Source organism: Armigeres subalbatus, chromosome 2 (genome assembly GCF_024139115.2).
Source record: "Armigeres subalbatus isolate Guangzhou_Male chromosome 2, GZ_Asu_2, whole genome shotgun sequence".
NCBI lineage: Eukaryota > Metazoa > Arthropoda > Insecta > Diptera > Culicidae > Armigeres > Armigeres subalbatus.
The window spans coordinates 46,850,459-46,878,147 of NC_085140.1; the positions used below are offsets into that span (position 1 = coordinate 46,850,459).

At 41.3% G+C, this 27,689-nt stretch overlaps 1 protein-coding gene across 1 annotated transcript in view; it reads left to right on the forward strand.

The window, feature by feature from the left end:
• The window catches only part of LOC134218535 (vigilin-like), a 31,393-nt gene extending 4,349 nt beyond the window's left edge, over window positions 1-27,044 (forward strand). Inside the window, 4 exon segments of the mRNA XM_062697663.1 lie at window positions 9,789-9,869; window positions 22,536-23,963; window positions 23,966-24,760; window positions 24,824-27,044. Of these exon segments, the coding sequence (XP_062553647.1) occupies window positions 9,854-9,869; window positions 22,536-23,963; window positions 23,966-24,760; window positions 24,824-26,322 (3,738 nt within the window). The 5' untranslated portion in view covers window positions 9,789-9,853 and the 3' untranslated portion in view covers window positions 26,323-27,044.
• Window positions 27,045-27,689: the final 645 nt, after the last annotated feature.

Sequence of the window (27,689 nt, forward strand, 5' to 3'; positions counted from 1 at the left end):
TTTCAAAATCAGATCGACAAATAAAAACATTCATATGTTTGCCTCTGAACTAGACCAGGTCACCAGGTCGAAAAGGTTATTAGGCTAAAAACGAGCAGCGGCGTATCGTATCGAAACCTCACTTTTTACCTATTCAACGACACAAAAATGTTAAATTTTGATTTTTCAACAGGCCAAAAGAAAAAGAAAATAACCAAAGTCGATTAAGGTAAACATAATTTACTTTTACTTATTACATGCATTTACGCGCAAAAATTTCGCAAATAAGAATTTATTGGACAGGTAGATTAAGGTTAAGGAATCGTCACTGATAACAAGGGCAAATATTATCATCCAAATAACACCTTTGGCTGAAAGAGCCATTTAACCGAATAAGTCTTTTGGCCGAAAAAATTTTAGGCGAAACAAATCATTCCACCGAAAATGTCGTTTGACCGAAAATGAATTCTGACCGAACAGGTAATTTTGGCGAAATGTTATTAGCCAAACGTGTCAAACGTGGCTTAATAGGTCATTTAACCGAATATATCAATTGGCCGAACAGATCATAGGACCGGATATGTTATATAAATTCAGCCGTCGAATTAGGTTGTTTGGCCGAATAGCCATGTCATTATCCGAGCGGGTGATTCTTCAGAAGTTTCTAAGAAAATTCATTCCCAAAGAATTGGGAAATTTCTCGAAATGCAGTCAAACTTCCATGAGTCGATATTGAAGGGACCATTGACTTATGGGAATACCGAGATGATGAATAGAAAATGTTTGGAAAGCTTTTTTAAGGGTCCATTGCAGTAACCCAGAAAATATTGTTTAATAAGGCATAATTGGGTATACCCCGTTAGGCATAAGTACGTTTGGCATAAATACGTTAGGCATAATGGACGTTATACATAAGGGACATTAGGTATAATGTACGTTCGGCATAATGTACGTTAGGCATAAAATGACCCAAAAAACAGTCCATGACATAAAGAAGGCAGGTTTATGCCAAACGTCCATTATGCCTAACGTCCGTTATGCCTAACGTCCATTTTGCCTAAAGTATTTATGCCAAACGTCTTTATTCCTAACGTCGTGGACCCGGCATAATTTGCTTTCATGAGTCGATATCGAGTCATAGAACATCGACTTGGAGGTTTGACTGTATCCTCCAGAAAGTACTATAAATTTCGATGAATTATTTTTCGAAAGTTGTTTCAGATAATTCTTTGCAATACTTTCGGAAAATTCTTCGGAAATTCCTCGACAAATTCTTCGGAATTTTCTTGGCGAATTCTTCAAATGTTTGCTCAAATTCTTCTCAATTCTTTCGGATGTTTCCACGGAAAATTCTTCTAAATTCTTTCGAAAACTCCTCAGCAAACTCCCTCCCCTCGGATATGTGATCTTGCCGCGATGGGTGGGCTTACGCCATTAGCACTGATATGGCAACCAAAGACATATCCTGTCGTGGCGGTATCACATGTTGACTATTCTTGTTAACTGCCGCGGCACATATCTGGCATTGGCGTACTGATTTAACGTATGTGCTATGCCCATGATCGCATATTTGTAACATTTGCATTTTTTCGATTTTGAGTTTATCTTATAAATCGTTCCAAAATTGTTGGATCTTTTAGCAGGTCAGATGAAATCAGGAGGTTTGTTCTGAAAAACTTGAAAAAACTACCAAGTTGTTTTGTAACATTGAGCAAAATGACCGCATAACTGTAACACTGAAGAATTCTGTCGCCTGTATGCCGTATGTATCGAACAAAAATTAACGTGATAAATTCGTACTTAAATATCAAGTAATGTCAATGTTGCTACCAAAGAATTCGAATGGAAAAAGTTTTTATATAATTTTTGGCAATTTTTAGAAAATTATTGAGATTTCCATACTTATGCATATCACAAACATTATCCTTCCATTTCTCCCATGCCTACTTTTGTCGATTGTTACAAATATGCGATCATGGGCAGTGCTTGTGATCCAACGGACATAGTGTCTTGAAGCCTTCCCAAGTAACCAAAAGTTCCTTTAAGAGTACGTTTTTCGCTTAAGCAGCTCAGTGAAGCTTTTGGTTACTTGGGTTGAATGGTAGTGCAGTCAGACAGAGGCCTTTTTCATCAGTGATAATGATGTGAGTTCTCTTCTTTTCGGCAATACTTTTCTGATGCGTTCCCTGTGACGCTGATTCGTAGTCACGCTTACATTTAGCTAGGTAGGCATTTATTAAATAACATTGTATTCAAGACATTCGTAGGGAATCGACTGCTGGATTCACTGAGTAGAAGTTTTTTCAAAACTAGGAACGTGGTGCCAGTTTTATTTTGTCTCACTTCGAAGAGCAATAATAAAAAATACCACACATTATAATGATGGTATATGAACAATCTTATAACAGCTTCATTCTCGATAATTTTTACAAAGAGATAGGCAATACGCGTGATGAAGCTTTAATTTGCCACCGAAAAGTGAATCCTATAGCTGGCCTTGATTAGAACCTAATAGATAATCACCGTAATTAATCAACGATAAAGCTACTTGTTAGAACAGTTTAAAGTTATAGGCAACCCTGAAAAAAAATAATAGAACAGACTAAATTCTTTAACAGTTTCCACTTATACATGATATATCTTACATTAAGTTTGTAGTGTCGACACAGCTAAAGAACATTAAACAATGACTTAGGTAAACAAAGTGATTTGACGAACGCATACCCTACACCCAGAACAAACAAAGTTAATTAATTATCATTCTGCAAAGTTATAAAATAAAACATTAATACGCAATATTTTTTTATATTTTTAATAAATAACTTATAAATGGACTATATGACTTTTCAAACCACATCAGCTGCTTCCAGGGCAAATAAGAAGACATTTTAAACATTACTTTTACAAAACTAGAAAAACGTTGTACTAGAATTTTTGAAATTATCATTTTAACCTTTGATCATTGACTAGTTTGCACTCAATTACATTTTGCATTAGTGTCGAGTCGATTCCAAATCCGAACCTCACTTTACCCCATCCTTATCCTACCCCACGGCGTTCAAGTGGACTCTTCTGCCATTACCCTCTCTTATCGGCCTTAGATTAACTTGCGCTCTCATTGCCCCACCAAACGCTGCAAAATGAAAATGAAATGAAAACTCCTCAGCAAACTAATTTCTTCGAAATATCCTCTAAAGATTGTTCGGATTTTCTTGGCATATTCTTCGATATTTCCTAGGGGAAATCTTCAAAATTCCGTCAGGAATTTCCCTATTTTTTGCATTCCGAAAGCATTCTGAAACATGCTCGGGAAACTCTACAGAAATTTCTTTTGCAAATTTTACGGAATTTATGCTGATGGACAGTTGGATTTTTTCATGGATTTTTTTCGTTGAATAGGTATTCACGTGGCGTAACGTCAAAAATTGTTGACGGCGCAGCGTAGCGCGGAGGAAAATATCTCTATGAAATCAATTAAACCATTGGGTACAGACAATTGGCTTAGTGTGAGCTCCAATTTGTTTATATTATTCAGGACCATTTGAACGAATGCCGTTTTTTCGAATAGTTGTTAGACGTGAGAGGTCAGACAATAAGCAATGAAGGGTGAGTAGATAGAAGACAGACGTGAGCAGTGAGAAATGAGAGCAAAGCCGTTTGACGTCGTCTCGATTCTAACTTCTGACTTATCAGAAATCAGAAATGAGAGATGAGCAGGGAGAAGTGAGATGTAAAAATGAGAAGTCAGAAGTCCACTTTTTACTACACACATCCTTTAATATTTCTCTCTTCTCACAACTCATATCTTGTCAGAAATCGGAACAAAATGATAAGTAAGATATGAGCAGTAAGAAGTGAGATGTGAAAAATGAGAAGTTAGAAATTCTAGAAATATGCGAGAAGTCACATGCCACAGCGGGAATCTCGCTTCTTATTACACACATCTCTTTTCTTATTTTAAACTACTCACAACTCACATCTCACTTCCCTACTTGTCACATCCTAATTCTCACCTCTCTCCTCTCGTTTGTGAGCAATTATTCCACAATGTGAGGCATTTTCTCAACTTTTCGGCGAAACGGCAACGTCGGCAAGACAAAATAGTTGGAAGTCAATACGAACAACCCCTACAATATTAGGAGAGGAGGTTCGGTTGTGGGCACCCTTTTTCGTTTGGTCCATAACTTTGGCCCTGGTTGATCTTATGCCGACATTTGCATAGCAATGGAAAGCTAAACGTATAACCTTACTACTAGTAAAGAAATTAGTGTGATTTCATCGATTTGAAAAAAAAATTGACAATTTAGAAAATTTGATTTTGGACATTTCCATTTTGAGGTTCGTTTGTGGGCACCCTAAAAAACAGTCAAAAAAATCCTGATTAATCACCCTAGCGGTAATAGTGCCTTTCTCGTTTATTACAAAAAATAATATTTTGGCCATAAATTTTGATCCCATAGTCCAATCTGACCGAATTTTCAGTAGGAAATAATGGGGATTCCCCGTCGAATGCAACTTGTTGCAAACAAATCGATCAACGCTTTGTTAGAAAAAGTGTTTGTATATGTAATAACAAGACATGCCCAAAGAACAAAAATATTAAATTAACTCATTATTTCAATCAATTATGTCTAAATAATTATAAAAACTGCATAAAAACGTTAAGGTACACCGGGGCAAGTTGAAATGCGGGGTAAGTTGAAACGGAAGCTGTAATTCAGATAGGAAAGGACCGAATGCACTGATAATTTTTTTCAACAAACTACTCGTCTAAAAGCTGCTTCTGACTGCGATTCCCGTAAGATTGCAGCTTTCAAAAGCAATTCCTGCCATTGTTTATTTTTCGCCCTTTGCCAAATACAAACCAACTATTTGACGTGTCAATGAAACAGGTCTCAAAACGGTGTTTGGAAGAGTTTTTTCATCAAATTTTCACGGTGGGTGATCATTCAATGTTGAATAAGCATAATGATTATGAAAAATCAATGAAAGACCCGTTTTAATTTTTGTATTTTGGTTGTTTGATATTGCTCTGCATGTTCAACTCATCGGGGCAAATAGAAATGCGTGGTGCGGGGCAAGTTGAAACAAACGATTCAAAACGTCACCCTCGCAATTAAAAGTATTTTTTTCAGAATTCAACATGGTCCGTAAATACATACATTCGAAAAACATAAATTTATGAAAACATTCAAACTTCTGAACGTAAATTTAATAAATTTCCGCTCATTCCGTCCTGAACGCAACCCTCCTACAATCTCCACTAGAATGAAAAGGGGTCATGTTTAAACTGCAGCTTTGAGATTCTTAATCTACTGAGCACTGACTCTCAGAAAAATAAAACATAGAGTATGTGAACATTTCGTTAACTACATCTTTCACTACCTCAGCTGTTTATTTCTCTAATCGAAGAGTTTATGAGACTATGAGCGATGTGATGGCTGGTTTATTAATGTAGTTATGAAGAAGCCACAGCCGAGTTAATCAACTGCGCAATATACAAGTGAACCAAATAATGAAGTATCCTGAAAAGTAATCCGAGTGGTCACAGTAGGAAGAAATCAATTTGATAAATTTTCAACGCAGTGCGTTCTCCAGAATTTGGTCTCTGAAAATACGCTTGTGACTTTGTTGTACACTGCCCTTATTCGCATAAGAGTCCCATGTCAGTTTCGCTGACTTGAGTATTTTGCTGTTGAATTTTCAAACTTGTTTTACATGGAGAAATACAAAAAAATCTAATAAATTGAAAAAAAATGGTGTCTTTCCAGAAAATTGACATAATATTCTTTATCCGTATTTATCCGTGTCAATTGTCCCACAATTAAATGAACCACACTTAAATTTATTTTTTGTGTAAAATAGTACCTATCAAAATCTGGAATCTGATTTTTATGAGAGTAAATATCAAGATGAGACAACAAAAGCGGGGTTTGTTTTCAAATTTCTAGAACAAAGCCTACTATTTTATCAGTTTTTCTTAAACAGAAGACAATTTTGAGCTAATTACTGAAAATAAAATCAAAATCGTCAAAAACCTACATGGGACTCTTATGCGAATCCTGGCAGTATTATAGTCACCTCTCCAACCTCGTGCTTCTTGAGTCTCACTGAGTACATACATTTTGTTATTAATACGGAAAAATTAGCTTACGTTTGAATATAACCAAATATATTATATTAACAATATAGGTCACTTCGCTCTTCCCCATACATCAAAATAGAGACAACCTTACTAGTGAATACAGCACCATCTGTTATCTGAAATGGTCGATAAACTTGTTTTGGCCATTATCTTTTAAGCGTGTAGATGTGACGTTTCTCCTGAAAATCAATATCAAATTTTCAAAAAGACTTTTCTGCTTTTGTAAACAAAGATTCTAACGTCAATTTGATGAATCTGATAGCACTCCCACACGAACCAAAACAAGCAACAGATAGCAGAAGCATTCACCTACGTGTTGGTTGGTTTGCGTGGGAGTGCTATCAGATTCGTCAAATCGACGTTTTAATCCTTGGGTTTTTTTAAATGGTTACACACTTAACTCATTTCACCGTATTATACTTTATGGAAGTCATTCCTACTGCGTTCAATGGATGAAATGCAGTCAGTGAAAAGGGTTTATTTCTCAATGTCTACACACTTAAAATAAATCGCCGGATTCGGTAAAATTTTACCGAAATCTCAACAGCAGAACTGTTCGGTAATTTATTTTACAGATTTTTTGTAATTTTTTCCATTGCTCAACTGTCAAAATCACCGAAAATCAGTTAAATTATTTACCGAACAGTTCTGCTGTTGAGATTTCGGTAAAATTTTACCGAATTCGGCGATTTATTTTAAGTTTGTAGACTTTGAGAGATAAACCCTTTTCACTGACTGCATTTCATCCATTGAACGCAGTAGGAATGACTTCCATAAAGTATTTCACTATACTTACCTTATTTTTGCTGCATTCGATAAAAAAGGAGAGATTTTCATCGAGAAGCATGTTGTTAAATTCGAATGTGGTGAAGTTTAATTTACCCAGATTTTAGTACAAATGGCACAAATTCATTTTGACGTGTACCCAGATTTTTACAACTCTCTACTAGACGACGCAGAATTCGGATAAATCTATCTTGTGCCTGGGTACTCTCAGAATAGCGTGTACCTGAGAGGGAAAAACAGCAGAAATGGATTTGAAAAATGTGTGTGTCTAGCTGTCAGTGTGAGTCAAAAACGAAACACTCAGCAATAAAATTTTTGAAGGCGATATACCTGAGTTAGTTAAACAACAAAATTTAGTCTTTTCAGGTGGCCCCTACGTTGATTGTTTTTTCTTGTTCAAAATTTACTTGTTGCATTATGACAGCATATACATATTTAATTTGATGTGTACACACTAACTTTTTCTTTCTCGAGCTCGGCAAAATCGGGCACCGCTGTAGCTCAGTAAATTTCAGAACTGAACTTCGGCATAAAATTTGGTTTATTACTGATTTTCAGCAACATATTTACCATATCTCAGCAACTGAAACGTCACTTTTACTGAGATCTCGGCAAAAATCATGTTTGCTGAAACTCGGCGGTGCCCACCTCGGGAAAATAAACAAAAAATGCTGAGATCTCGGTGAAAAAAATTAAGTGTGTAGTATCGAGAGCTCCCTTTCAGGCGTGTACTGTGTATCTTTTGATGGGCACGAATTCACGTAGCACAGGTAAAATCATAAAATAATATTGCTTTAGGTATTAAATCCCACATGGTGTATTGTTATGAGCCGCAATAAACCCCGCGCCAGGAGGAACTGGTCGCAGTGTCACACTCCAACAAAAATAAAAAAGGCCGTCTCTGCTGGATGGAATTGACCAAACTTCAGAAATCGAGTTTACGCTTCCTGTTGATTGACCATGTTTATGATAAACTAACTAGTAAAACAATTGTATCGATTCCACAGTTTTGTCATTCCGTCCTTTTCATGAAGGACTCTTGCTATTTAGATTTGACACCACTTGCGTCAATTAGGGATGCGCTAAATTTTAGCGTGTAGTAGTTGCATTTCTGCCACGGGTGGCGCCACATACGCTAAAGCATGGGTCGCCAGTATTGCACGAGAGTGAGCTATATTGTTAATATAATATATTTGATATAACGCAGTGTTTCAACTTGCCCCGATTCGCGGGGCAAGTTGAAACGATGCATATAAGAAAATTATTTAAATATAAAAAATATTTATAAAAAAGTTTGTTAATGCTGCGCATTTTTTATGTATAATATTTGGCCCGAACTAGCAAACACCGCAAACGGATTCAAAATATATCAAAGGGTGATTTTTTACAGTACTTCGAATTTCAACTTTGAAAAAACCGTTTCAACTTGCCCCGGTGTACCTTAATATGCCTAATAGAGGTAGAAAACAGCTGGGGAATGTGTACTGGGTGGCACAATAATTTACGTTACAATTTCATGTTTATTACCGCTTTTCGACGATCGAAAAGAGTTTTCAGATGTACGTGCCAGTCGTATGTACTTCCGAAAACATTGCACTTCAAGGCATATTGTCGGTTACATAACATAAATGCAAATCGAATAGAAAGACTGTGACAACAATTGCGTCTGTCGAGTGATAAAAATTAGGCCAATGTATCATATATTGAGCATGTTAGTACAGCAAACATAACCCACATTCGCAACGGAGCAGAACATATCTCATCGCTTATCTCGCTTTGACAGCTTACAATCGTAACCGTCCAATACCCGTTATCTCCGAGGGGTTCGTTAATCGCCGAACAATTCCATTGTAACATAACTAGTGCGCATGCGCTGCATCGTGATTCTAAAAGTTGCTTCAAAATCTACGCACTCTGATATGGATGCGCGTATCATCCACGATTGGCCCGATTCGTCCTACATTGCGGTCAAGAAGGCCCCACAAGAAGGCACTATACAAACAAACCTAACGATAGAAACCATAAATCATTGGGATAGAAAGCATAAATAATCCGTGCTGCTCATCTTACTAAGACAATGCTGCCAATGGGGTACCTGCTTGGCTGCATATGGAACTTGTGTGCTAAGCTCGACTCTTCCGCATCTTGTTGCTGCCGAGGATCGCATATCTATCTACCGAAGTGTGTGTACTCAAATTCCTACTGCCCACATAGTCGAATCTTGACCGTTTTGTACGTTTTGCATGCCGTTCCCCAGCGTCGCGCCAAGGGGAATCTCGCGCACCTACCGTCATAGTACAAAGCTAGTTAACTGGTTGTAATAGGCTTAATCTCCTTCCACTCGGTCTGGATAGCTCGTAATGGTTGATCTCAACGAGTTATTCTGGTCTTTTAACCATCTATAGAAAGCCGCGAACGCACATACACATGCAGCTCATCTGCGACGCGTTTGCGCCGCGCATATCCACATCATGTGGCCCTCCATCAGCCACCGCACCACACCGATGATGCTGATGCGGCATACGATTGGATTGCATGTCTTCTTGCTGTTTTCTTAGCACACAGCCTTCCGCTGGTGGTAATGTTGTTGCTTGCGATGATGATGCACACTCATCTTTGCCTAGAAGTGAGTGCCACGTGTTTGACGGGGATCGTGATTCGATGTGTATGAAGTCATCGCCGATCGCGGTATGGGTGTGGTATGGTGAAGGATATGGCGATGATGATGTCGACGACGACGACGACCACTCGAGCTGAAACTAGATTAGAACCATCATAGCACCACTGACTGGTAGCGCAGCCAGTTCGTTGACCTTGTAACATTGGTTCTATTTTAACATGCAATGTTTTTCTTTTCTGCTTTTCTCTTTCTCCACAGTGTTACTGTAAAGACTTGCTACGAAACAGGACTTTTCTCTTCAAGCAGTAAAACAAGCAGCAGTGATGGAGGATTCAACAGGTTAGTATTTTTTTACAGTTAGTATTTTTCCAAGTTGTTTGATATCCTATCAGTTTTTCATTGAAACAGAGGTGGATTTTTATAGCATGTAGTATTTATTTTTAAGAGCATTCAGTTCCATGGCTTTGGCCATAATATTCTGATTCTGCAACAAGTACCTAGTTTTGAAAGAATGGATGAAGCCAACGTCAAGTGAGCTTAGCAGACAAACTTAGCATTTACACGTTGAAAAATGAAGAAAGCGTCTTTACAGTGATTATGTTAGTCATCCTGCAAGTTGGCTTTCAATATCGTATGGAATACATCATCTATTAAATACTGTGTACAAAAAGGCAAGCAGGAACCTTTGGACGTGAGGTGACTAAATGCAGCTGTTGAAAACGAAGACAGCCAGTGCTGAGAATCTACTACCAAGCGATGGTGATCTATTTAGGAAGTGTTGATCCTTCCGCGACGTCGATGAGGAGAAATGAATTCCGCTTAAGAGTGAGTAAAAATCGCATTTAGATCAACGTGAAAACCAAACCTCACATCACATTCTCAAAGTATGGGGTCTCTCTAATAGCCTTGCGAGCAAAGGAGTAGGTTTGGCAATCCGGAGATGGCGTGTTCGATTATCGGTCCGGTCTAGGATGTTCTCGGCCATAGTGTATCCATTGCATTGTACTTGCCACACAAGATACATACTCATAGAAAAGCTTTCAATTAATAACTGAGGAAATGCTAATAGAATACTGTTGAAAAGTTGAAATGCAGGCCAAGTGTTCCAGTTGGAATGTAGAGCCACTGAAAAAAAGAAGAAGAGGACGTTCTCAAAGTGCAACCGCCAAATTATAGAAAAACTACCAGAACTCTCCAAATCGGCTCAAGCATCTACAGGGTTTGGGGGCCCTCCTTAGCCGTGTGGTAAGACGCGCGGCTACAAAGCAAGACCATGCTAAGGTAGAGTGGCTGGGTTCGATTCCCGTTGCCGGTCTAGGCAATTTTCGGATTGGAAATTGTCTCGACTTCCCTGGGCATAAAAGTAATCATCGTGTTAGCCTCATGATATACGAATGCAAAAATGGTAACCTGGCTTAGAAACCTCGCAGTTAATAACTGTGGAAGTGCTTAATGAACACTAAGCTGCGAGGCGGCTCTGTCCCAGTGTGGGGACGTAATGCCAATAAGAAGAAGAAGAATCTACAGGGTTTGACTACCAAGAAGAGGACAAGACCATCCCCCGGGAATAATTCTGCCGAGGTTCCGACCGTACCTGTACTCTCCTCCATGCCGCAGGGTGGTGACCTGAGCGTTGAGCCATCTGTTAGGCAGCAAATCAAAATCCAATCCTACGTATTCTCAAGTTGTCTAGGAAAACTCTCACCCCGGTTTGTCAAACTTTGTTACTGTTGAGGAGCTTGCTAGTGCCAGAATTTCAAATTGCCAAGCGAAGGCAATCGCTTTTTGTGAGTTCATCATCAAGTACATTTATAATGATCAATCTCAGCTCATTCAAGGTAGTCGATTGGTACCGATGTTTCATCCGGAACAAGACTGTGGATTTACACTTTCTCGAGAACCACGAAATCGACATTGCTGTAATCACTGATTCCTGGAGGCAGCACAATAACTAAGTGTTTCAAGAAATTTCTTACTCAAAACTTCGACGCGAGCATTTGAAACCATCGGGATGACAGTCAAGGCAGATCCAATATTCCACTTTATTAATGTATAAACTGATTGTTGGTTGCCGTTTCATTGACCACGAAACGAGATTGATATATAATAGTTATGCATATCCAGATAATGATTTTCTGTCATCTGGATCATTTGCAAAATCAGCATCACCAAATCCTCCTAATGAGGGCTACATGCAAATTGTATTCGTTAGCAAGTGCAACCACTTCGCCCTCATTTTCAAAGATGATTCTTCAGTGAAAGTAACCCTATTTCCGCTTTTGCTAGCTTTTCTTACAGAACGGAGATTTTCCTCAAGTTCGGGAATGTAAAACACATTGTACAATTCAACATTCTTTATAAAATTTCTCCCGATAATGCTTTTCAACTTTATCTTCCCCATCTTCGTAGCACGAAGGCTTTCTCCAGACTTTGCTGTTGAAATATTCACTATTTTCTCCAGATCTTGGATCGTTTACCATGTGGTCGCTTGCTCCTTAATCTACAATGAATCTTACCCGCGTCCTCTCAAACTTCCTGCCTTCCTGTCGCGTTGGTTTTAGTCATGGCGATCGATCTTTTTTGATTCTTCTTGTTTTTCAGGTATTTCTCCTTCTCCTTGGCGATGAACTTCTTCATTAGTGGACATTTGTTCTTGAAATGACCGACCTCGTTACATCCAAAGCATCGGGTAGTTCGAGGCTAGGGCTAAGTCTCGGGATTGCTTCTGGAAGTCTTCCCCAGATTCGGCGTCGAAGAACATCCGCTTGATGTCAGTCATGGACTCTGGCACAATTCTTGATTGGACAATACAAGCAACGCTCCTTTAACATGTTTATAATGTTCCGGTATAGCGCTGAATAGGAGATGGACTTTCTCTTCCTGAGTTATTTCAGATCACATTCTCTCCAATTCTCTGATTATCAGATCGTATTCGTCAGAGATTTCTTTCAACGTATTACGCTTGCGGTATCTGATGTAGAATAACCTTTCTCTCATGCTGACCATGGCAGCGGTTCCCGCCTTCTCGTAGATTTTCACCAAGACATCCATGGCTTCTTTCGCATATTCGAGAGTCACAGAAGCTTGTTAAGGACCTCGTTATTCACGAGCATGACTTTCTCGTCCAGAGCCTCAACATCGTCCTCTATTCGCTTGCTTGAACGCTCCATAAAGGATGGCCTGGTAGCGGGTCACTTTATAGTGACTTGGTCACTTTTTTCGGGCAAACCACTAAATAGTCTCTTTTTTCGACCTCAAGTCATTAAAGTCACTTTTTCTCGCAAAAAGTCACTATTTTCAACTATTCTCAAACTACTGACCAAGATTCTTTTAATAAAGCTTTATGTATCCGTCGAATGATGCTTTGATCTTGGCAGGAATGAATAATGAAAGGAATCATTTAACTTGCTGCTCTTATTGGCAGCTAACAAAAGGTGTTTCACAATTTATAAATTGGTATACAGTCATGCAAGCAGGAGACCTGCTGATTTCGATTTTGTTTTAAAGCTTAATCTTTATACAGTAGGGGAAGGTGGGAAGACTTGATTCCTTGGGAGACTTGATCCCTTGGGAGACCTAATTCTCCGCTATTTTACCTAGAACTATAATAGTAGTATTGTTATAATAGCGTATTTTTATTATAGATCCTCTAGACAGAAGATCGTTATTTGACGATTTATTTTTTTTTAGATTGACCACCTTATTTACTCTATTGTTTACTGTGTTTTGTTTCTCCCAAAGATGTTATTAAGTGGCCACGCAAAATTTGAACAAATTCTCCTAATAATGACAAAATGCTATCATTTTTTCACAGCACAAAGCTTTAAATAATATCTTCACTAATAAAAATGCCAACATCCCACCGCATTTTTAGGATATGTAATTGGATTTTGAGTTGTTGCCACAGTTGTTGAGGAGACTTAATCCTTGAGAATTGAGAAGTTTGGCAAAAAAACCCAAGAAAATATAAATTGTTATCAAGCAGCTTTTATTTTTGTAGATGTGATAGATGTAATGAAGGGAAGGAAAAGGCGCTCTAAAAAGAGAGATAGATATCATAGAGATAGAATCAAGTCTCCCCAATTTCGAAAATTGCATGCGCTATCGAATTCCATAGCAAACATCGTAAATATTCTAAATTTCAGAGAGCATGATCCTGCAGGCCGTGCGTTCAATCCCAGGCTCGTTATACTTGAATCTTCATAATTATTGTTGCGTTTTCTACCAAAACGATCCGTACTGTTGTTACTTTTGTACTTAAAATTCCAATAATTACGTGACACCTATACTGCCGCTAACCGCAAGTCGAGCACATCTGAATATGGGCGTCCATATACAGATGTGCTCGACTTGCGGTTAGCGGCAGTATAACAAATCGTAGAGTTCTCTGCATCATTCTTAAGTAGTAGTTCAGCTAATCAAGTGAACGTACTTTTCACTCATTCTCACAAGAAGAGAATTCTCATGCACGCAGATTTTTGCCGGAGCTTGAGCTTGAGCTTGAGCTTGATTGACTGCTCGTAGTTGCTACTCCATTATGACCAGATCAGCTGTTCTTGCACAGGGAACCAACAGATGTTTGCTTGGGACTAGCACACATCTTCAATGTACAAGTACTGGTGATCTCATTTGTTAGGTCATACTGGCGCCTGCCACGTCAGAATGCAAGTCAATGTAGGGAAGGGGGAGGAAATGATGATGCAATCACTCGCCCACTGCAAGCCGAATATACCTCTGCACTTGCCACGAGTTCATGCGGAATTTGTTGGAATTTATGGGTTAGGTTGGAGAGGCAGGGGTCCGTCTTGGTTAACGAGCTGCCAATTTGATAGATAGGAGAAGGTAACTGGTGGAATTTCTAATTGGATGTAGGAAACGAGTTCTATAGTTCATTTCCAATTCTAGCAGATTACTGATAGAATACTCAAGTTGGAGGTATAGGAATAGTAATGGAAACGGTATGGAAGTCCATTTCCAGTTCTAGCGATTGCTAGAACATGAGGAATAAAGAGAAAGATATAAAGTAGGAGAATGGAACGGACCTGGGATTTAACCCACGACCTCCTGCGTATGAGGCAGAAGCAGTAGCCATATGACTACCAAGCCCGCTACATGCACGCAGATTTTTGCCGGAAAAGAAAAACAGGTCTCATGAGTGATAACCATGTTTCGCTCACTTACAGTGGCGTAGAAATTTGATCTGCTCTGAAGACTATTCTAGATTCTAGATTCTCATTCGATCAAAAAAGCTTGATTTCGTCTCATCGAACTTGCAACTGAAACTGAAAGTCACTATTTGGTCACTTTTTCTGCAACTGAAAGTCACTTTTTTCGTCTTTTTTTCGTCAGCTTTGGTCACTAAAGTCACTATTTTGAGCTGCATCGATCGCTACTAGCCCAGCATCCTCTTCTTCTTCTCTTCCGATTTGCCCTCAGCTGGGGCACAATATTTTACTTTTATCGGTGTCCTCACCAGCGTATTAGCCAATTTAGATTAAGCCAACCTATGCTCTATTCGCCACTTCCAGGGTGGAAAATTAGCCTACGTGAGATATTGGCGCGGTTCCCGCCGATCAGGACGCCGATGTTCGGCATGATGCGCTCGAGAGTGCCCCTCCCGTAGCCACCGCTCCTGCGTCCACTGCTGCTCGCCGAAGACTTGTCTTCTGATTTCTCTCCAAAATCCAGAATCCAGAATCGTCCACCAGTACAGAAGCGTCCACCTGTCCATAGAAAGTCTGCGTTCAACGGTATAGTATGACCGTTACTGCCAGTGAACCACTGGGCCCATAACCATTTATTGAGAATGTTTTCTTCCAAATAATACTCGGATTGTTCTCTGATTTTAAGGTAATTAATTGATATTTCAATATGGGTGGTTTATATTAAACATGGTTATTTATCGATACTATCATTCTTGTTTCACATTTTAACGTGTGTAAGTATCGTATATTAGTGTCTGAACCAGGCTATTGACATCCTATTGTTTAGCCCATCGCCAGATCGTAGCCAGGATGTCCCGGGCTATAATTTTTTTTTCATACTGCGTTTCAATGATGACAGCGGTCTATGTCTATTGATGATGATGACACCGCGCTTGTCACCGGCTCGGTCTGAACCGATTAGTTCAATGCAACTCGTAATGCTTCTTGTTTGCCACAAGAAGCTCTTCGTGCCTTATTGCATACAAGATGTGATTGAATACAAGTTTGTCCTTCCACAGTTAACATTGGATTGACAGTCGTCATTTCGTTTGTCTGTAGTGAGATGTCAGAACGACATCTTGTTTATCAGAATTGGAATGAATGGCAAATTGTCATTTTGATAAGAAAATTATTTTGAGCTATTTAGTGGAATGTTTTCACCTGTCATAAAACGAGTTTATACAATCCCATTGAATTCCACCACTTAATTGTATCTTGACAGATACGTATTTCGACCTCAACAGTAAGGCCGTCTTCAGTGTCTCGTAGTCCAAGTCGAGTCAAGTACGAGACACTGAAGACGGCCTTACTGTTGAGGTCGAAATACGTATCTGTCATGATACAATTAAGTGGTGGAATTCAATGGGATTGTATAAACTCGTCTTATGACAGGTGAAATTGTCATTGTTTATGTTTCACAGTGCAATTAATCAGATTGAAACATTTTTCTCAACAGTTCTCAGGCGTAGAATCTTTCCAAAGAAGAAGTTCGGAGTCGGGACCCGTTGATTAGTGCGGTGCTCAACCTTCTAAAGTCTAAACAATGTCATTAGCGCGATAAGCAAATGTTATAAAAAACCCAAACAACAAAAATTCTGGATGTTGACCCGCAACCTCCAGAACACGGAATAACAATGCACTCTGAAAAAAGTCAACGATAATCTTGTAGTCAGGCCACCACACAAAGCCGAAGCATTTGCAACAGCGTTTTATGCTGCCCAATGAAGAGTAAGGCGCGTCTGGAACATCGGCCGCCGTGAAAAATGCAGCTGATCAAATTCGTACTTCAACCCCTTCCGTTCCTAATACAGCTCTAGTAAAACCAAAAGAAGTCATTCATCCGCACGTTGAAAAATTGGAAATCTCCCGGCCAGGATCGAATTCGGAACACCTGCCAAGAAAGGGGCTGACCGTAACAGATCGTCAATGCGAGCATAGTATTAGGTTACTTTGCGAATGGAAGATGGAAGCACGCCAACTGAATAGTCATCCCGAAGGCTAATAAGGATAACACCAACGTCGGTAATCATCGATAAAAAATCAGAGTTCTCATCAACTTACCCGGAGACAGAGGAAGTAATTTCTCCCGAGCAGATCGTCTACCAAATTCGCTTGCGTAAAGCAGGAACTTTGAAACCAAATTCACAACCAACAGTAAAGGCTGGATCACAATAGCGCGTTGCGCGTCGCGTCGCGCTGGGCGTTCAAGTTAGCGTTTTGTAATAAAACGCAACGCCAATGAACGTGTATGTTCTGCGTTTATTTAACAATTATAGGGGAAACCGCCAAATGTTGAACGGCTAATTTTGTCGCCTATTGTTGGACTCCCATAAGAAATGCACGTGCGTTCAACAATAGGCGAAGAAATTAGCCGTTCAACATTTGGCGAATTACCCTAATGATTAAAACAATAATGGACTTAAGAATGCATGATTTATTGCTCATCAGATATTTTTAAATGAAGTGAGAAAATTATCAACGAACTTAGTATTCAGAAAGAATATAAAATTGGCTCTAACAATTATTATAAAAATCCTACATTCTTCCATGAGTTTTAGAAACTAGGACCATACATCTGGATTTCTAAACAAATCCTCTCTGAAATAATATTTATTATAAAATTGGCAGAAAAAACAACATCCAAGCTTTCTCCAGAAATTCCTTCGACAATTGCTCTAGGCATTCTATCCGGAATTCTGTCAGGGATTCTTTAGAAACGCCTCCAGCAACCTTTTCGGCAATGTCTTCAGGAATTCCACCATAAATTTCTCCGGGAATTGATACGAAAATTCCACCATGATTTACTCCAAGAAATCCTCCACGAACTCCTCTGTAAATTGTTCCTTATAATTCTACAGATAATTACGTGCTTTTTCTTATAAAAACTTCTGAAAAATTGCACCGTGGAATACCTAAGAATATTCCGTGGAAATTCCGCTGATTAATTCCCAAAGAAATCCTGAAAGAATTCCGGTGGAAACTTCAAGATTTCCACTAGGAGATCCTCCAGGAGTTTCTCTGAATATTCCTCCAGGAATTCTTCCAGAAGTTCCACCAGAAGTTCATCCAAGAATTCCTTCATTCCTCTGGGAGTTCCTCTGAGAATTATTCCGGTAGTTGTATCGGCAGTTTCTACGAGGATTCCTCTGAACATTCTTCCTGGAATTCCTCCAAAATTAAAATTCATTTAGGCTTCTTCAGGAATTTATATAGAAATTTCACCAGAAGCTCCTCCGAGAATTTCTCAGGGAGCTCATCATGGAATTCTCCTGGAGGTCCTATTATGATGATCATGGTCCAGCTACATATCTCTACAAAGGTTTCAGCTAGGCGAGATAAATTCTCTAAGATTTTTTTCCGAGAATTCTTCTGGTAATTTCACTGGCAGTTCCTCCTGGGGTTCCTTTGAAAATTTTCCCGGAAGTTTCTTCCGGAATTCCTCCGAGAGTTTCTCCCGGAATTCCACCGACAATTCGTTCAAGAGTTTCTCTGGGAGCTCCACCAGTAGCTCTTCAAGGAAATCATTCAGGCTTTCTTTCTGGAAATCATCTCAGAAATTTAGTTGGAAATTCCCGAAGTTCTTCCGATTGTTTATCTGGGAGTCCTCCGGGAGGTTCTCTAGGAAATCTTCTAGGAGTTCCTCCTGAAATTTCTCCGCCAGTTTCTTCGGGAACCAGCAGTTTCTACGAGAATTCCTTCGGGAGTTTCACCGACAGTTCCTCTGGGTGTTCCTCTGGGAAGGAACTCCCCGAGTAATTTCCTGAAGAACTCCTGGAGTAATTTCTGGAAGAATTCCAGAGGAATTTGTAGATAAATTGCTAAAGAAAGCCTAAATAAATTCCTGAAAAAATGAATGAATTCCCAGAGGAACTACTGGTGGAACTCCCGGAGGTATTTTCAGAGGAATATCCGGAGTTGAATTTCTAGAGGAACTTCCAAAATACCATTTCCCGTGAAATTCCTGCCAAATATCCTCCAGGAATTCCGTGTGAAGTTCCTGGAAGGATTCCCTGAGGAAGTATTGGAAAAACTCCTGGAGTAGTCCCCGGAGGATCTACCACAAGCACTTCCGGAGGAATTCCCACAAAGAAGTCCTGAAATAATTCTTGGAGAAGTTCCTAAAGGAATATCCGGAGAAATATCTGAAGGAACTCTCGGAAAAATACCAGGAAGAATTAATGTATTCCTAATAGAATAATTAAGTATTCCCAAATGAATTGCCGAAGTAATTACCAGATGAATTCCCGGGGGTTTGTTCTGAAGAAATTCCTGCAAAGAACTCATGGAAGATATCCTGGAGACTTTTCAAATTAATTTCCGAATGAAATTCTGGAGTAAATTCCGAGTGAAGTCCGAAAAGATCTCTAGGACAACTCCGCAGAAAAATTCCCGGGGAAATTCCTGAGGAATTCCTGGAGAAGTTCCTGAAGGAATTCCCGGGTAAATACTTGGACGGGAGAAATTTCTAGATGAATTCTTGAAGGATATTCTGAAGTAATTGCGAAAAGAATTCCATATGAAATCCTGGCGGATTTCGCTATTGAATTTATGGAGGTATTCCAGGAAAATTTCCTAGAAGATATTCCGGAGAAATTAAAAATAAAGTTCCTGAAGGAATGCCCGAAGAAGTTCCTAGAAGAATTTCCGAAAGAATTCCTTGTAGATTTACAAGTGAAATTATGGAGCGAAATCGGAGGATTCGTGTCATAAATTTCTGAAGAAACATCTGCTGGAATTTGGAAAAGAAATTCCGTATGTATTCTTGAAGTAACTTTCCAATGCATTCCTGAAACAAACTCCTCAAAAAAAAAAAAAAAAAGTTTTCTGGCTACGCCCTTGGGTACGATTCTCTTCGATGTTGGAAAAGCTCTTGCAATCGAATCTGTAGCTTAATCTGGTTAAAAATTGCCGAATCGTTCCTTTCAAACCGGTACTTCATGGTGGCAGTAAATGGAAAGAAAACGAAAATGGTGCGGATCAAGAAATCGTTGGTCACTACCAGTTGTTTATACTAACTAATAACTGCGGATTATTTTTTTATTCCAATTCGAACCGTCAATCCTAACACACGTTAAAAATAAAGAGCTGTTCCAAGTTATACAAGTTCGGTCTTTTCTTGACTGCAAAGTTCTACGGATGTCATTAGATTATGGGCGACAGCAAGAAAAAAGTGACCTCAAGAAGCCTCAAAAGTGTGGGAAGCGAAGGATGTTCCAGCAGCGGCTGATGAAGTTGTGAAGTTCAGGGAATTGGAATGTAAGGCGAAATACTGCTCTTGAGCTTGGTGTCGGACGAGTACTTGGGGTGTATCCGAGACAAGAGTACGACCAAAGAAATGTGGAAGGTTCTTGAAGATACGTTCGCCAAGAAATCGGCCGGGTAGCAAACGGTAAATAGGAAGCAGGTCGCTCGTCTTGTACTGATAGAAGGGACATCATTGTGCGCCCACCTGCTGAAGTTTGAGAGCCAATTTCGACAACTCCGAGTGACTGGTTCAAATCTTGAAGAAAGCGATGTTTGTGCAGTCCCAAGTTTAACGCTTCCGGAGTCGTATGACCTTCTTATGACCGCCCTTGAAAATCTGCCGGAAGATTTAACATACGTCATGTCGGTGAAGAAATTAACCAAGGCTGGTGTTGAAGTTGTCTTTTACAACAAGATCGTGATGCTGAAGAAGAACGGTAAGACCATTGCAACGGCGTATCTACGAGGAGACCTTTACGTTCTGGAAATAGCGGTACAACGGACCAATGCGAGTTTGGCTGAAGTGGAATTTTCGAAACTGTGGCATCGTCGTCTCGGTCACATAAGTGAAAGCGGTATAAACACTCTGGTGCGTGAAAATCTTGCCCTTGGTGTATGTTTCAAACCGGGAAAGGTTAAGTTCTGTGACGTGTGTGTTCTTGGTAAATACAGCAGGAAATCATCCAATGGTGCAATAATTCAGGCAACACGACCGTTGAAACGTATCCATTCCGATGTGTGCGGACCGATCGAACCTATGTCGTAGGATGGACAGCGCTACTTCATTTCGTTTATCGACGATCACTCCCATTTTGCTGCTGATTATCTGCTAACAAAGAAATCAGAGGTATTTCAAGTTTTTCAAGAGTTTGCGGCGATGGCAGCAGCAGCATTGGGCAACAAGATTTCAAAACTTACCGTGGACCAGGAACGTAAATATTTTTCGAATAGCCAAAACAGTATTACAAAGCGATGGGAATACAGATTGAACCTACGGTAGCCTACTCACCGCAGAGCGAAATGGAGTTGCGGAGAGATTCAACAGAATTCTGATAGAAAAGGTACTTACTATGCTAATAGGATCCAATTCTCCAAAATCGCTTAGTGCGAGGCCGTTTTGACAGACGCATACCTGCTATATCAAACCCCAACATCTGCGTTGCCAAGAAATGTCACGCTAGCTGAACTCTGGTACAAGAAGAAGCCAAGTCTAGAAATGGTCCGAGTTTTTGGTTGTCAAACCTTCCCATGGATACCGAACCAACACCGAAAGAAATTGGACGCGAAGAGTCGCAAGCTGTTCATGGTCGGGTACGCATCCAATGGCAATCGACTATGGGACGAGAAATCGAAACAAAAGTTCAACGAAAACTGTTTCCCCTGGGCTAATGAAAAACTGCTTATTCCCGTAGTCTACGAGCACGAGGTGAAAGAGCAAATCGAGCAGTCCGATAAAGATGTGCAAAATGAACTCTATAGCCTGATTTTCGATCAAGTCTTGATCGAAGATGACACTGATGATGAAGAAGTTGAAGATGTAGTGAAATGCGATAACACCGCGCTCCCTTCGCTGTCAAATCTGGACATGTCAGTGGCGAGCAGTCCACAAGGCACGGGAGCGCGGATTCCCCGGTAAGTTTCTCAACTATCTTACTGGGTTTTCCCATCCCATCAGATGCTCCCGAAACTTATAATGATACCCGTGAGGATCGTGACTTTTTGTACCAAGCGGTGCAGGACGAGCTGAACTCAATGAAGGTCAACAATTTGTGTTAGCTGATGTAGAGTCCTGGCGGAGTGAAGCCTCTCAAGACGAAATGGGTCTTCCGGCTCAAGGAAGACGAGGCTGGGCGACCAATTCGTTATGAAGCGCGACTGGTAGTGAAAGGGTTCCTCCAAAGTTCTGGAATCGATTTTGAAAATACTTTTGCCCCAGTAGCCAAGCTATCAACGATTCGTGAGATGGATCGCTCTACCAAAGCGCTGTCGGGGGGATATGCGCTAAATCTCACCATAAATGACTCCAGGTGAAACAGAACAAGCTACTCAGGACGAAATCCACAAGTTGGCCGGAGTCAACACTGCCGACACAAGGATAGAACGGTCTACAAGATCCTTCATGACTTCCTGTGAAATGTCAGCAAATCCGCTCATCAAAGCACTTTTCCCTTAACCACTGTAATATAAGCTCAAAGACGACCTGAAGTGCAGGTTTTGTTTTGTACTCTTTTCCCTAAAAAAGCTAATTGTATTAAAAAGTTGTTATATGCTATCTTGTAATGAAATTGATATGCTCTCAGCTAAAAGGTAATCGAAATCTCTGTTTGTGAATAAATTAAACTGCTACAAGTAAATATGTGTATAAAATTAGATGATTTTTCATTAGTGTTTGATGCGAATTGGCGAATTGGCGACGATATTGTACCTGTACCGTTGAATTATGAAGATATTATGATAATGAAATTAATTTAAAAATTAATCGATTAAAAAACAGATTCATAAAACCTTGTACATATTGCTTTAATTTAATTCGATTTTCTCTTCTCCATACTTGCAGTTGTTGACCAGCAGCCCACCAACTCCGCGTACGAGAATAACATTGCCTCGGCGCCGGCCCCGACCCCGTGCTACGATGATCTGTTCCCGGCCCTGCCGGAAAGCGCTCCGCCGCGCTTCAACAATCCGACCCTGTCGCCCGCTACGCAGAACATGCGCGTCGGCAGCTCGGTCGTGACGCAGGTCTTCATCGTGCCGTCCGGCGAGCGCAAGTACGACTCGGACAAGTTTGGCGAAGGCGAATCGTTGCGCACCTGCCAGAACATCATGAAGGAAACCAACGCCCACATCGAGATCTCGAGTGGCAAGGACCAATCGTTGACCTTCCTGGTGACTGGCAAGCCGAACGAGGTGATCGAGGCCCGCCGCAAGATTTTGGTGCACTTCCAAACCCAGGCGAGCAAGTCGATCAGCATCCCGCGGGAGCACCACCGCTGGATCCTCGGCAAGAAGGGCGATCGGCTGCGCGAGCTGGAGAAGATCACCGCTACCAAGATTGTCGTGCCGCGCATCAACGATGAGTCGGACATGATCACCATCTCCGGTACCAAGGAGGGCATCGAGAAGGCCGAACATGAGATCCGCACCACGTCCGATGAGCAGTCGCGCAAGGCCTTCGAGCGGGTTAACATCCCCAAGATTTACCATCCGTTTATTATGGGAGCCCACAACGAAAATGTCAGCAAGATGATGGAGGAAACCGGATCGAAGATCAACATTCCGCCGCCGTCGGTTCAGAAGGATGAGATCATCATCACCGGCGAGAAGGAAGGTGTACTCCAAGCGAAGACACGCATCGAAGCCATCTGTAAGGAGATGGAAAAGAAGTGTACCAGTGTAGGCGTTGAGGTTCCTCGGGCCCAGCACAAGTACATCGTTGGTCCGAAGGGCTCCACCATTCAGGAAATCTTGGCGATGACCGGCGTATCTGTTGAGATGCCGGCTAGTGACTCTCCCAACGATACCATCACTCTGCGCGGCCCCCAGGACAAGCTCGGAAATGCTTTGAGCGTTGTGTACCAGAAAGCGAACTCCGTGCGTACAACTACGCTTGAGTGTCCCCAGTGGATTCACAAGTATATTATTGGACGCGAGGGTGGCCATATTAAGGAATTCACTGCTCAGTATCCCAACGTACATGTGGAGTTCAACGAAGACAGGATCAAGATCGAAGGCCCGCCGGATCAGGTGGAAGCTTCTTCGGAAGCGCTGGAGAAAATGGTCAAGGATTACACTGGGCGTCTAACCTTTACCGAAATGGTGGTTGATCCGATCTACTGCAAGCACATCATCGGTAAGAACGGAGCCAACATCAACCGTATGAAGGAGGAATACGAGGTCTTGATCAACATTGACGAGAAGGACTTGAAACCGATCCGCATCGAAGGACCGGCCGTCGGTGTTGAAAAGGCTAAGCAGGAGCTGCTTGAAAGATAGCGAAACTGGAAAATGAAAAGGAAGAGTCGATCGTTATCGATCATCGTCTGTTCAAGACGATCATCGGTGCGAAAGGCGAAACGATTCGGGAAATCCGTGACAAGCATAACCAGGTGCAGATTATCTTCCCCGGAGCAACCGACAAGTCGGATATTGTTAAGATCCGTGGCCCACGTGAAGATGTTGACAGGTGCCACAAGTATCTGACCAAGTACGTTAAGGAACTGCAGAAGAACTCCTTCGTGATGGAAGTCCCTATCTTCAAGCAATTCCATAAGTACATCATTGGCAAGGGTGGAGCCAACATCAAGAAGATTCGTGATGAAACCCAAACGAAAATCGATCTTCCAGCAGAGGGTGACAAGAACGAAGTGATTGTCATCACTGGCAAGAAGGAAAACGTTAAGGAAGCTCGCGATCGTATTCAGAAGATTCAGGAAGAACTAGCGAACATCATCACCGAGGAGATCCAGATCCCACCCAAGTACTATAATTCGTTGATCGGATCCGGTGGCAAACTGATTTCTTCCATCATGGAGGAATGCGGTGGAGTTTCAATCAAGTTCCCCAGTCCGGAATCGAAAAGCGATAAGGTGGCCATCCGTGGTCCTAAGGAGGATGTCGAACGGGCTAAACTTCAGCTGGTCGAGCTGACCAACGAGAAGGAACTCTCTTCCTACACTGCCGAGGTTCGTGCAAAACCGCAGCACCACAAGTTCCTCATTGGCAAGAACGGCGCTTCCATCAAGAAGATCCGCGATCAAACAGGTGCTCGCATCATCTTCCCGGGTGAGTTGAGATATCATAGTTTCATGGTTTATCTATTTGACTAAATGTTCCTTAAAATTTTAGGTCCCAACGACGAGGATAAGGAGGCCATCACCATCATCGGGAAAAAGGAGGGTGTTGATGAGGCCAAGGCCCAGCTGGAGTCGATCATCAAAAATATCGACAACATTGTTGAGGATGAGATTAACGTGGAGCAGAGGCACCACAAGCATTTCGTGGCTCGCCGTGGCGAGGTGCTGCACCGTATTTCGGAGGAATATGGTGGCGTGATGATTTCTTTCCCCCGCTCGGGTGTGGACAGTGACCGGGTGACGCTCAAGGGTGCCAAGGAGTGCATTGAGGCCGCTAAGGCTCGCATTCAGGAGATCGTCGAGGAATTGGAGCAGATGGTTACGATCGAGTGCATCATTCCGGCTCGCCATCACCGCATCGTTATGGGCAAGGGTGGTTCCAAGGTGCAAGGAATTACGTCGGAGTTTGATGTGAACATTAAGTTCCCGGAACGAGACGCGCCGGAAGCGTACGTTGAAGGGCAACAGAATGGCGATGTTAATGGAGTGGAACCCATCAAGACCACCGACATCATTAAAATCAGTGGTCGCAATGAGAAATGCGAAAAGGCGAAGCAAGCTCTGCTGGCCTTGGTTCCAATTACCGAGGAAATTACTGTTGCATTTGATCTGCACAGATCTTTGATTGGTCAGAAGGGTCGTGACGTTAAGGAACTAATGAATACGTACGATGTTCATATTGAATTATCTCCTCAGGACCAGAGGCTGGACATTATCAAGGTTACTGGTGCCAGAGCTAATATCGAAGATGCCAAGGTGGCAATTGCTAAGAGAATTGAAGAGCTCGAAGCAGACCGTAAGGATCGTGAGCTGCGCTCATTTGAAGTTAAGGTCGAAATAGATCCTGAGTACCATCCGAAGATCATCGGTCGTCGTGGCGCCGTTGTCAATAAGATCCGTGCTACCCACGGTGTGCAGATTTCCTTCCCGAAGCAAGATGATCCTCAGAACAACATTATCACCATCCAAGGTTATGAGACTAATGCCCATGCTGCCAAGGATGAGATCTTGGGAATTGTCAACGAGCTTAACTCGATGTATCGCGAGGAAGTGAACATTGACGAACGCGTGCATCGTCGTTTCATTGGATTCAAGGGACATCGTGTCCGTGAGATCAAGGAAATGTTCAAGGTTGAAATCAGTTTCCCCCGTCCGGAGGACAAGGATCAGTCACTCATTGTCATTGCTGGCAACAACCAAGACAATGTTGAAGCTTGCCGCGATCATCTGCTCAACTTGGAGGAGGAATTCCTTCAGGATGTTGTTACCTCTGCACCACCGCAGCAGACCACTTTCACCCAGTTCCTGGAGGACTCAATGAGTAACCGCGAGACCCCCAAGCAGGGCTTCGTAGTGCAGGGCGCTCCATGGGAACGCAAAACTCCTAACACTCAATCGCAGGAGGACTTCCCAGATTTCGGTTTTGGACCAACTCCAGCTGAGCAAGCCCCACAGGCTCCGATCGCTTCGGCCTGGAATGCGCGCCGCTAAACAGAGATCGCGCTTCTAAAAGCGCAAGCCAACTCACGTAACACTCACAGCAATCTAAAACGGAGAGAGAGAGAGACAACAAGAGAGAAGTCAATTTTTCCTCCTTCAATAAAAGAGTCACAATAATCTACAATTGTAATAGCAGCGACCGGTTTCGTGTCTGACTACAGAAAACTACTTCTCAATCTAAAGCATTCATGATGGAACTCGTTATTTTTGATCTCTCACTCTCTGATACGCGCTTTTTTGTGAAGAAGCGAACCCTTTTTCCATCAGCCTGAAGGTATGGAGGAATAAAAAAATAACAATTGAGTGAAGCAACTTTATACACAACTAAGACAAATATCATTGTTCGTTTATTTTTTATTTTTTTTTTCTGGTTCTACGTTATTTTTTTCGCTAATACCAATATTGCGGGAATACAAGACTAGTGCAAGTTGTACATAAAAAGAAGAAAAAGAAGCAGTAGATGAAGATTATGAGTAACAAAACAAGGAAGCCAAGTGGAATTTTGATTCTAGAGAAAACTAAAAAACGAAAAGAGAAACGCAAATTGTGCAAACAAATAAATCCACACTACTACTTGCAGGACTAGATGAGACGAGGGAAAATTTATATTAAATTTCACACGGTAGAAACCTCACCATTTAATTGTGTATGAAACATTATTATAACAAAATAATATATTTAAAAGTTTTGTATTTAGACAAAAAATCAAATAATGTTGTTTCTGTCTTTTCGATCGGGTTGAAGAAAACTTCGTATTTTAGATCGTAGAACCGTTTTTCGATTCGCGTGGTAAATATCTTGGATAAAAGTTCACTACTGCTGCCTTTTTGCCGTTCTCGTACACCAAGGTGTAACGAAAAGGCTATATTGTACACGTCAAAGATGATTTTGCGATAGACGGCCCGCAGACCCATACACTTCTTCTTCTTCTTCATTGGCATTACATCCATCACTGGGACATTGCCGCCTCGCAGCTTAGTGTTCATTCAGCACTTCCACAGTTATTAACTGCGAGGTTTCTAAGTCAAGTTACCATTTCTGCATTCGTATATCATGAGGCTAACACGATGATACTTTTATGCCCAGGGAAGTCGAGACAATTTCCAATCCGAAAATTGTCTAGACCGGCACCGGGAATCGAACCCAGCCACCCTCAGCATGGTCTTGCTTTGTAGCCGCGCATCTTACCGCACGGCTAAGGCAGACCTATACACATTGGCGTAAATAAGGGGGGGGGGGCTGGCCCCCTCCAGACCTACTTGTGCCCCCCCCCCGGGAACATTTTCTCGATTTTTAAGCTCAATGCCGCTTCTAATTCAGTTGCTAGCTTAAAGTAATAAATTTGTTCTGCATTTGTT